This window comes from Heptranchias perlo, chromosome 4 (assembly GCF_035084215.1).
Source record: "Heptranchias perlo isolate sHepPer1 chromosome 4, sHepPer1.hap1, whole genome shotgun sequence".
In the NCBI taxonomy this organism is placed as follows: Eukaryota; Metazoa; Chordata; class Chondrichthyes; order Hexanchiformes; family Hexanchidae; genus Heptranchias; species Heptranchias perlo.
Window position 1 is genome coordinate 50,014,217 of NC_090328.1, and position 12,605 is coordinate 50,026,821.

Consider the following 12,605-nt stretch of genomic DNA (forward strand, 5'->3'; position numbering starts at 1 on the left):
TATTCTGCGGCGAGTGACTCACCTCCTGACTCCCCAAAGCCTTTCCACCATTTATAAGGCTCAAGTCAGGAGTGTGATGGAAAACTCTCCACTTGCCTGGATGAGGGCAGCTCCAACAACACTCAAGAAGCTCGACACCATCCAGGACAAAGCAGCCTGCTTGGCACCCCATCCACCACCCTAAACATTCACTCCCTCCACCACCGGCACACAGTGGCTGCAGTGTGTACCATCCACAGGATGCACTGCAGCAACTCGCCAAGGCTTCTTCGACAGCACCTCCCAAACCCGCGACCTCTACCACCTAGAAGGACAAGAGCAGCAGGCACATGGGAACAACACCACCTGCACGTTCCCCTCCTGTCACACACCCGACTTGGAAATATATCGCCGTTCCTTCATCGTCGCTGGGTCAAAATACTGGAACTCCCTTCCTAACAGCACAGTGGGAGAACCTTCACCACACGGACTGCAGCGGTTCAAGAAGGCGGCTCACCACCACCTTGTCAAGGGCAATTAGGGACGGGCAATAAATGCAGGCCTCGCCAGTGACGCCCACATCCCATGAACGAGTAAAAAAAAGAATAGCCTAGCTTTAATTTCAAGATTATGCTCCCATGTTCTGGATTCCCATAGTTTCTTTGTATCTACCGAAGTTTATAAGATATTAAGGGTAACAAATAGCGTAGATAGAGAGAAACTATTTCCGCGGGTTGGGGATTCTACAAGCAGGGGGCACAGTCCAAAAATTAGAGCCAGACCTTTCAGGAGTGAGATTAGGGTGGTTGAAGTTTGGAACTCTCTTCCGCAAACGGCATTTGATACTAGCTCAATTGCTAAATTTAAATGTGAGATGGATAGCTTTTTGGCAACCAAAGGTATTAAGGGATATGGGCCAAAGGCAGGTATATGGAGTTAGATCACAGATCAGCCATGATCTTATCAAATGGCGGAGCATGTACGAGGGGCTGAATGGCCTACTCCTGTTCCTATGTTCCTATGTTCCTACCCTATTGAATCCGTTTATTATTTTTAACACCTTGATTAGATCACTCCTCAACCTTCTAAAGTCAAGGGAATACAAACCAGGTTTATGCAACCCGGCCTCGTAATTTAACCCTTTAAATTTCCACACAATCATAGTTGATTGCTCACTGCAGAAGTAAACTGAGCTTTTAGATCTTTAATTTTCTGCTGAGGAAACATTATTTGTTATACTGGACATTTTATTTCAACACAATGGTTGAACAGATTTTCAAAGTAGTTAGTAGGTGTGTTCCCTTCTTTTTCAAAACTTTTAGTGCCTAACGAGTTGTATGATAGATCCTGGAAGATGGGGATTCTCATCACTGATGTTCAGAAGATCAAATCACCTGACATTAGTGCTTTTTGACTACATCTGTCAGACATCAGATAGCCAGTGGTAATAAAACTCCTGATTACCATCCACCCTGGTGAGGATCACACCCATTATGTCTGCAGCAGGTGTGGGATTATTTACACAATGGGAGTTCAATTGGAATCATTCCAGAAATGGCCTGGTGATACCACACAGTCTGTTCACAAGTCTCTGCAGGTTTAAAGTGTAACTGGCTGATATCCACATGAAATCATAATTTAAGGAGCGGTACAAGCAACACTTTGGTTTGTTAAAATATGAGAAATAGTTGAAGCAGCTTGTTGGAAGATTGGATGAGTAATTGGGAAAGCTCGATTCAAATATTTGTGACAGAGGTCAGAAAAGAAAATGATTCAGAGGTGATCAATGCCCTGCTTTAATTTCCCGTGAACAGCAAACTCTTAAAGGAGCCCCGCTTTGAAATGCAAAGAAGAATATGTTAACCAAATTGCTAACCAGAAAGTCATCTAGAAGGAACTACAAACCACTGGCTATATGTTATTCTAGAGACTGAGTGCTGCATTGACATCAACATTGCCCTCAATGTGGCACTATCAATCCAGTATAAACCCGCTGCTTTCTTTGTGTTGGCAGCAGCAAGGGCTCCAGAAGGTGTTCGTTCCACATTGGTATGGAGATGTTTGTTGCAGTACATCAATTTATGTGAGCCTTCCATGGAATATTCCTTTAACCAGGGCTGTTGGTACCTGCTATGGTCTTATCACCAAGCACAACTTCTCTAGCCTCTGTGTGGTCTGCAATCCCTTGGGCCATTTTCATGAAACAATTATTCCTAGCTGTATCCTATCATTACACTACCTAATATACAAAACACAACCAAAGGTCATATAAGAACATAAGAACATAAGAAATTGGAGCAGGAGTAGGCCAATCGGCCCCTCGAGCCTGCTTCGCCATTCAATAAGATCATGGCTGATCTGATCCCAACCACAAATCTAAAGAACACAAGAAGTCGGAGCAGGACCCGGCCACATAGCCCCTGGGCCCTCTCCGCCACCCACAGGGCATTGACCGATCCGAACTCAGCTTCATGTCCAATTTCCTGCCCGCTCCCCATAACCCCTAATTCCCTTTACTTCTAGGAAACTGTCTATTTCTGTTTTAAATTTATCTAATGATGTAGCTTCCACAGCTTCCTGGGGCAGCAAATTCCACAGACCGACCACCCTCTGAGTGAAGAAGTTTCTCCTCATCTCAGTTTTGAAAGAGCAGCCCCTTATTCTAAGATTATGCCCCCTAGTTCTAGTTTCACCCATCTTTGGGAACATCCTTACTGCATCCACCCGATCAAGACCCTTCACAATCTTATTTGTTTCAATAAGATCGCCTCTCATTCTTCTGAACTCCAATGAGTAGAGTCCCAATCTACTCAACCTCTCCTCATATGTCCGCCCCCGGTATATTGTGTGTAATAGGATAAGTGTAGGTTTTCTGTGATGGCCTTGAATAGGGTTGAATGCTGTGGTTCAGGCATGTGCCATGCTGAGTCTGACATATCCTTCTGGATGGGCCCTAATCAGATATTCAGTGCAAGCTCCCAGTGTGCAATCTGGGCCCAGATTCAGGGGCAGAGCATCTGAGGCTGGCATAGATATTTATAGGGCTGCTGAACCTTTTAAAGCAAATGGACTTTCTGGAAGACAAAAGGTTTATAAAAGTTACTCTATTGATATTATGGAGCAGCACTAAGGCAAAACACCCAAGTTTATGATGCAGCAGTTGAGATGATGACGCAAGAAGTAGGTGAAAGGAGGGCTGCCCATTTGGCATTCTAGGGAACCATCTACACGTGACAGCGGTCTGAATTCCCAGCAGAAAGTGGGGCAATGCACAACTGGAGTCTCCACCACACAGGGACAGTGGCACCACATTCAGAAGTTTTCGGGCCACAGAAAGCCAACCAAGGTCAGTCTACTCACCATATCTTATACCAAGTAGATGGACAACATATATTTACCACAAAATGTCTCCTTACACTCTGTTATACATTAACTGCTGTCCCTTACAGAGCATTCAGACTGCCTTACAGAACTTTGAATGCTTACCATGCATGGCCAAATGTCACCCACCACTCCTTTGAGCACCATGCAAAGTATACCTGCATGCAGTAGGCATACATAGAATCATAGAATGGTTACAGCACAGAAGGAGGTCATTCAGCCCATCGAGCCCATGCTGGCTCTCTGCAAGAGCAATCCAGCTAGTCCCACTACCCCGCCCTTTCATCGTAGCTCTGCATATTTTTTCCCTTCAAGTACTTATCCAATTCCCCTTTGAAAGCCATGATTGAATCTGCCTCCACCACCCGTTCAGGCAGCACATTCCAGATCATAACCACTCGCTGCATAAAGAAGTTTTTCCTCATGACGCCTTTGGTTTATGGATGGCATGGATGTCATCCTTGCAGAAGTGGTGCCCACAACTTGTAAAGAACCTTGGTTAGACCACACTTGGAGTATTGTGCACAGTTCTGGTCTCCATATTATAAAAAGGATATAGAGGCATTGGAGAGGGTAAACTTATCAGAGAGGCTGAACAGGCTGGGGCTCTTTTCTCCAGAAAAGAGAAGGCTGAGGGGTGGCCTGATAGAGGTCTTTAAGATAATGATAGGGTTAGATAGGGTTCATGTAGAAAAAATGTTTCCACTTGTGGGGGAGTCCAAAAATAGAGGTCATAAATATAAAATGGTCACTAATAAATCCAATAGGCAATTCAGGAGAAACTTCTTTATCAAAAGACTGGTAAAAATATGGAATGTGCTATCATAAGGGGTAGTTGAGGCAAATAGCATAGATGCATTTAAGGGAAAGCTAGATAAGCACGAGGAAGAAAGGAATAGAAGGTTATGCTGATAGGGTTAGGTGAAGAGGGGTGGGAGGAGGCTCGTGAGGTGGGTCGAATGGCATCTTTCTATGCTTGTAGACTCAATGTAATGCCAGTTTCCTAACAGCAATTGGATCTTCAATTTTCAACCCTCAGATGGAATAGCCTGCCTTCTTGACAGAGCGGCAAGATGCTGCTCCCAAACACCTGGGCAGATGTTCAGGGAGCACCACAAATGGTGCAGCTGCCTGCCCTCTTTGTGAAAATGACCCTGTCCTTGGGATTTAGGATGGAGTCGAGGCAACAATATAATAATAAATTAAACTTGTTCAGGAAAATGTGTATTTACAGAGCACAGACTCGGGCTGAGACCAGAGATGGTTGTGTACTCGGGCAGGGACTAGGGACGGTCGTGTACTCGGGCTGGGACCAGGGACGGTCGTGTACTCGGGCTGGGACCAGGGACGGTCGTGTACTCGGGCTGGGACCAGGGACGGTCGTGTACTCGGGCTGGGACCAGGGACGGTCGTGTACTCGGGCTGGGACCAGGGACGGTCGTGTACTCGGGCTGGGACCAGGGACGGTCGTGTACTCGGGCTGGGACCAGGGACGGTCGTGTACTCGGGCTGGGACCAGGGACGGTCGTGTACTCGGGCTGGGACCAGGGACGGTCGTGTACTCGGGCAGGGACCAGGGACGGTCGTGTACTCGGGCTGGGACCAGGGACGGTCGTGTACTCGGGCAGGGACTAGGGATGGTCGTGTACTCAGGCAGGGACCAGGGACGGTCGTGTACTCGGGCTGGGACCAGGGACGGTCGTGTACTCGGGCTGGGACCAGGGACGGTCGTGTACTCGGGCTGGGACCAGGGATGGTCGTGTACTCGGGCTGGGACCAGGGACGGTCGTGTACTCGGGCAGGGACTAGGGATGGTCGTGTACTCGGGCTGGGACCAGGGATGGTCGTGTAAACATAGAAACATAGAAAATAGGAGCAAGAGTAGGCCATTCGGCCCTTCGGGCCTGCTCCGCCATTCAAAATGATCATGGCTGATCGTCTAATTCAGTACCCTGCTCCTGCTTTTTCCCCATATCCCTTGATCCCTTTAGCATTAAGAAATATATCTATCTCCTTCTTGAATACATCTAATGACTTGGCCTCCACTGCCTCCTGTGGTAGAGAATTCCACAGGTTCACCACCCTCTGAGTGAAGAAATTTCTCCTCATCTCAGTTCTAAATGGCATACCCCGTATCCTGAGACTGTGACCCCTGGTTCTGGACTCCCCAGCCATCGGGAACATCCTCCCTGGATCTAGTCTGTCTAGTCCTGTTAGAATTTTATATGCTTCTTCTAAACTCTAGTGAGTATAGGCTTGGTCGACCCAATCTCTCCTCATACGTCAGTCCTGCCATCCCAGGAATCAGTCTGGTAAATCAGTCTACTCGGGCTGGGATGGGGGTGGAGGGCACAAATTCAAGCTGGGACAGGGGGAGGGCACTGTCTTGGGCTTTAAAGTCTCAGAGGATAGAGGTAAAGTTGTGGGAGCAGTGGGCTGGTGCCCCCGACTCACTGGGCCCATGGGCTCTCCTGCCAGATGGCTGCCGCTCCTACCTCATTCACACTGGACACCTCCGTTTTCTGCCGGGGATCTTCCAGCTGTACAAGCAGCATCCTGCTCCTGCTGCCAGGTTCTCACTCTGTGGTGGATGGACACCAACACGCACCCCAACTCCCTCCCTTCACCGACTTGGCCTGCCCCTGCCGGTATTGCCGGCCCCCTCACAACATGGCGGCTGCCATTGGTGAGGTTGACATCAGCACGTGGAGCTCTTCCTTCCACCCCTTCCCCCGGAGCCAAGGCCGGACGCACGAAGGAGAAAACAGTTGTGCGCAATTCACAACCGCCATTCATCACCAAGTCAAAGAGTAGCTGAGACATTTCTCCGCTGTTTTTTTTTCATATCAGTTACCAAGGCCCATCCAATGTACCTCTCACAATTAGCCTGTGTTAAAAGAAATTAATCTCCAAAAAAATTGAAGCATTAATCACAGAAGTTAACTGTGATTTATTGACAGCCCTAGCTATTAGTAATATTTAAAGTATTCTAAACTGTTAATACAACTGCTCAGCCTCTTATCCACACCTCTACGTGGCAAAACACCTTTAACAGAGGAAAATGTGTTTATAAAGTGTTCACCTCTCAGATATTCTGTACATGTTGCTTCACTGGTTTGTTTGCATTCTTTCTTCTTATTGTCCTCCGTTGTTAGCTTTGACTGGTCTTTGTGGCCTTCACTCGAAAGCATGGGCTGCTGGGAGCTTTTGCTCAATGTGTGGTGTTTTTTAGGCATGGCCTGAGGAAATCCAAACATAAATAGAGATGAGATGAATAGAAGCCCAGCACAAAGGAGGAAGCCAGCCCACCAAGCACCAATCCACCGAGGATCATCTGGGGTGATGTCCAATTTTGCTGAAAGAAAAGGAAGAATAATATTAAGTCCAAGAGATTACTCTAGCAAATGAGCATCATTTTAACAACATGGCTGTTGTATGTGTAATGGATAAAGTCAGCTCCTTTGAGGGCCATAATGGAAAGGAATGGAAAACATCAAATCTCCAGCTGCGACAAACATGTCAGGGCTATTCCATCAATCACATAGTAACCTCTTGATAAGCAATGATTATCAAATCATAGATTCAGGTAAGTGACAACACAGGAGTGCTCTGGAGTCATTACAATTACTTGCCAATGCACTTTACAAGTTGCAGTTTTGCTAAACCATGAGGTTTAAATTAGATCCTTGGCAGAAGTGGCTTAACAAGACTTTGGTGAAAATTGATGTTGGATCTGCCACAGCAAACTTAATTTACTCTATGATCCATGTTATAAGTCTCACTGGTGTACATGTAATTGCTGTAAATGTCACTCCTCCATCTTGAGAGCCAAAAGACACAAAGGGTGATTCATACATAAGGTTTTACACTATATAATTTTTAAGTTGCTACAGAAAGATCATTAATCTTTTTAAGATGCAATAAACATATCAAAAGAACAGATTTTATGCACCAACAACTTTATAGAGCTATACTGTGACACCAGCAATTTTTAAAAACTTTTTATTATTTCTTTCCCCTCCTTTTTGTTCTTTCCTCTGTAGGTGTCAGCTGTGGCTCAATGGTAGCCCTCCCACTCTAAGTCAGAAGGTCATGGGTTCAAGCTCCACTCCAGAGACTTGAGCACATAATCTAGGATGAGGGAGTGCTGCACTGTCAGAGGTCCCACCTTTCAGATGAGATGTTAAACTGGGACCCTGTCAGTGCTCTCTGGTGGATGTAAAATATCAGGGGAGTTCTCCTGGTGTCCTAGCCAACATTTATCCCTCAACCAACATCAATAAAGCAGATGATCTGGTCATTTATCACCTCACTATTTGTGGGACCTTGCTGCATACAAATTGGCTGCTGCGTTTCCTATATTACAACAGTAACTACACTTCAATAAATATTTCATTGGCTATGAAGTGCTTTGGGATGTCCTGAGGTCGTGGAAGGTGCTATATAAATGCAAGTTTCTTTTGCTATCTCACTCTGTCTATGAGAGTGCCACTCGATTGATTTATGAGATGAGAGGATTGTCCTATGAAAGGAGACGGAGTAAAATGGGCCAATATTCTCTGGACTTTAGAAGAGGGGGGATCTCATTGAAACATATAAAATACTTAGAGGGCTTGACAGGGTAGATGCTGAGAGGGTGTTTCCCCTGGCTGGAGAGTCCAGAACCAGGGGGCATAGTCGCAGGATAAGGGGTCAATCATTTAGAACTGAGATGAGGAGGAATTTCTTCACTCAGACAGTGGTGAATCTTTGGAATTCTCTACCCCAAGGGGGCTGTGGATGCTCAGTCTTTGAGTACATTCAAGGCTGAGATCAATAGATTTTTGGGCTCCAGGGTAATCAAGGGATATCAGGATCGGGCAGGAAAGTGGAGTTGAAGTCGAAGAGCAGCGATGATCTTATTGAATGGCGGAGCAGGCTCGAGGAGCCGTATGGCCCACGCCTACTCCTATTTCTTATGTTCTCCCTGTTACTAGGTCATGCAAGTGACCTTTTCTCAGAACTCTACTAAAGCTGCTCTTGAAGTTACTGCTAGGAGGTGCTCAAGAATGGACTGAGTTGACAGCCTTAGCTTGTTCCTTCTCCTTATATCTCCAAGAACATTGGGAGCTTAACATGTAAAAATTCTCAACTGTCATACATCCTACTACCATGGAATTATTTCTTACTTTAAGTGTGGAAGGAAGGAAAGAAGGAAGTGAGGAAAGAAGAAAATGAGGAAAAAAGGAAAGAAGAAGGTGAGGGAGGGAGAAAGGAAAGAAAAATTGAATTTATATAGCCCCTCGTCAGATCAGCAGAATATACTTGTGATTTTGTTTCATGGGTAGTGTCTATTTAGCAGATTCTGAGAAAAAACGAGACTTCACTACACTCTCTGCATGTTCAGGGAAGAGGGCATCCTGACACTTAAGTAATGCAGGCCGGAAACACCTACTTTTTGATGCTTTCAAACGGCCAAACCTCCTGGCAGCACAGAAGTTACACATCAGAATGAGTTACTGATTACAACATCATCCTTAATGCTTCATATGGTGTCTTTTCACAATCTTAAAAACTAACCTGTGTTGATGAAGATAGCGTCCACATAAATTGTTGTAAACAAGGAACCCAACATGAACCCAAATGCAGGACCAAACAGCATGGTGGTAAACAAGACACCTGTTCAAGGAAGAAAAATGACAACAGTTACCAAGAAACTAAACAACGAGTTTCTATTACAGCCAATTAAGATCCCAAGAGGTTTCTCAGTATGATATTAGGACCCTAAGTTTCAAAAAACAATCTTCCAATGCTATCCCAACTCTGTTTAAACTTCTGGAATTATGATGCAAAAGTGAACTCACTCAAAAGTATTTTCAAAAGATCTTCAGTGTTTATACCCTAAACCCATCTTCACAGTTTGTTAAAATGAATTATGAGATGTTACTGGTGTGACTGCTGTGGCACTGTGGATTACACATCATCAAACCCACACAACAGAGCAAGAATAAAGCAAATATCACTGCTGCTATATTGAAAACACAGGAACGACCAATTATAGAGCCCAATTACTGACACATGCACATCACAAATGAGCTTACAATAGCCAGACTTTATTGGGGTACCAACCCTATGAACTTCCTGATAATTTGTTGCATTTGTCTGTCAATTGCTAAAAATATTATAATTTAGCCAAAACTTCTGTGGAGCTGCATCTAGTTGAGTGTCATTGAAATATTAAACTGCAGTACTAACAGAAATATAGTGGAATCCCACAATAAGCAATAGGTCAGGGATATAACAGGAATACTAAACCATCGGAATGCAAGAAGGAATTGTGAGTTGGAAAAAAATTGCATATACCCAGATATCTCCATGAATTTGTCTTTGTTGGGAGTCCATGCTGCATTTCATTCAACCCTTTCTTTGAGAACTGAAAAGCAATCAGCTGAAGGGTTTACTTTCCCCAATTTTTACTAAAGCTTTTAATGGAGTGTGCTTTAATATTAGGACACTGTTGTGATAGGCAGCATTCAATGCTTAACTACAGGCAGTAATCTTGCCAGATAAAACTGTATAAATATATTGACTGTATTTTTTTTTTAATTGAAAAAGTACCAAAAGTTATTGAAAAAGAAATGTAAAAGCCCTCAATTCCTGCCATCCCCAGGCACAAAAAGAATCTGAAACATATTTTGCATCTATGTGAAAATACAACCATCTAAGTCCCAATGCTCTGCCACCTCTCTACTTTCCACCAAAATCTCTAACTTCCTTTCCCCACCCACTGAGGTTTTGCCTTCTCTCCCCATCTGCCGTTAGTCCAAATGTTCTACCACATGTTTTTGCCAACCTAAGTCTCTACAATCTCTGCTGGTCTCCCATCCCCCTTGCTCCCCCTTCCCCACCCCGTGGTTCTTTATTTTGAGATAAAAACAGAAAATGTTGGAGAAGCTGAGCAAGTCAGGCAACATCTGTGGAGAAAGAAACAGAGTTAATGTTTCAGGTCGAAGACCTATCGTCAGAACTGGAAGATGTGAATGATGTCATCTTCCAGTTCTGATGAAAGATCTTCGATCTGAAATGTTAACTTGGCTTCTTTCTCCACAGATGCTGCCTGACTTGCTGAGCTTCTCCAGCATTTTCTGTTTTTATTTCAGATTTCCAGCATCCGCAGTATTTTGCTCTTTATTTTGAGCCTCGTCTTCTCGTGCACAGCAAGTGGCTTGTATGATTCAGGTGCGTATTTACAGAACAAATGTTTTACATATTGTGGAGGTGATTCTCCTTAAGTTAACAACAAGTATTAGAGTATTAAAGATCATCAACAATGATTGTTTAACAGATTTACAATAACAATGTTTCGAAATTCAATGTTTCTCTCTGCAATGTGGTTTTGGAGAAATGGAAATGAATGAAAACCTTGTTCAGCTCCCTGTGATTTACACGATTTACCACTTTTAATAACTTATCTTTTTGGTGCAAATCTATGTCCCATGATTTCAGTGCTTTAGTGAAAATTTTATATCCAGGATTGTCCAATGTTGATAGCCTTGTCTTTAACTCAATCAATTAGACCGGGTACGGTAGCATAGTGGTTATGTTTCTGAACTAGTAATTCAGAGACATAGACTAATAATCTGGAGTTATGAGTTCAAATCCCATCACAGCAGCTGGGAAATTTAAATTCAATTAAATAAAATCTAGGATAATAAAAAAACTAGTCTCAGTAATGGTGGAAACAAAACTACTGAATTGTAAAAATCCATCTGGTTCACTAATACCCTTTAGGGAAGGAAACCTGTAGTCCTTACCTGGTCTGGCCTATATATGACTCCAGACCCACAGCAATATGGTTGATTCTTAATCACCCTCTGAAATGGCTGAGGCAAGCCACTCAGTCAAGAAGGTGGCTCCCCACCACCTTCTGAGGGGCAATAAATGCTGGCAATGCCCACATCCCATGAATGAACAAAAAAAAATCTACAGGATCATTTCTGTATTGTGTACTGTCCTTACAAATCCAGGGTTATTATTTTCTACAGAGACTCATACCTGAGATCTACACTTCACCCTCATGAAAGTGCTATTTACAAAGATTGTAATTTCAACCACATATTTGTTGCCCGGAAGGCTGTGCAGGAAAAGAATGAACCGTCTTGCAACAAACACAGATGTTTTGCTAGCCTGGTGCAGTGAAAACAGGATTGTTGTCCTTTGTTGTCTAGCAGGTAGGGCAGGAAGGAATGGGCATGTGGCCACAGGTGTGGTTCTTGTACCCAGGTACAAGAAGCCAGGTATGGTTCTTGTACCCTCCAGGGCCACTGTCCAGAATGGTTGGTTGTGACGGTATGACCAAAATGCAAAAAGGACAATATCTTGAACACAACAACCTCCAGCAGTCATCCCAGAGGGTGGGATGGAATTTGGACAGGGTCTGTTATGTGCAGTTTAAGATATTCAATTGGCTGTCATGCATACAACAAACACAGATGACCAAACTACCCATGGGATTCATTCCAGTCAGAATGAGTGATGTTCAGCCTCTAGCTAGAGGTAGGATAGTCTGAGACCCCTTCTTCAAGGCATATTCAACACATGCCCAAACCCATTTCACTGGAAGAAACAAGAGGCCAACACAGCAGGAAGAGTGAGCCAACAACAGCGATCCATTTTATTAAACTCACTAACTCCAAGTCTGACCAAGAGTAAAATATTCATTTGCTGATTTGACTTTGCAGTTGTAAAATACTGCTCAAATTTATTCTTAATGAGTTTAACAATGCTTTAACAAATAAAAATCAAATATTTTATTCACTTTTCATCAATGTTCATGATTTTTTTTAAAGGGTAGAATTAGTCAGAAAAACAGCAAACGTGGGTGAATAGTCCATTAGTGTTAGGAACATAGGAACAGGAATAGGCCATTCAGCCCCTCAAACCTGTTCCGCCATTCAATTAGATCATGGCTGATCGATACCTTAACTCCATTTACCTGCCTTGGTTTGATATCCCTTAATACTCTTACCTAGCAAAAACCTGATCAATCTCAATTTTGAAATGTTCAATTCACCTCGCCTCAACAGCTTTTTGGGGGAGAGTTTTCCAGATTTCCACTACCCTTTGTGCTACCTGACTAATAAAGGATGATATAAGGTCAATAGTGAGAAAGAATCTTGGCTCGGAGGATCAGGAAGTCGAATCAGTATGGATGGAAATAAGAAATGGAAATAAGAAATAAAAAGGGGCAGAAAACACTGGTGGGA

At 43.8% G+C, this 12,605-nt stretch overlaps 1 protein-coding gene across 1 annotated transcript in view; it reads right to left on the reverse strand.

Moving 5' to 3' along the window:
* LOC137320917 (solute carrier organic anion transporter family member 3A1-like) overlaps nt 1-12,605 on the reverse strand; it is a 304,829-nt gene that overhangs the window by 55,202 nt on the left and 237,022 nt on the right. Inside the window, exons 3-4 of the mRNA XM_067982907.1 lie at nt 8,920-9,018; nt 6,443-6,715 (exon numbers count right to left, since the gene is read on the reverse strand). Coding sequence (XP_067839008.1) covers nt 6,443-6,715; nt 8,920-9,018 — 372 coding nt within the window. The remainder of the gene's footprint in view (nt 1-6,442; nt 6,716-8,919; nt 9,019-12,605) is intronic.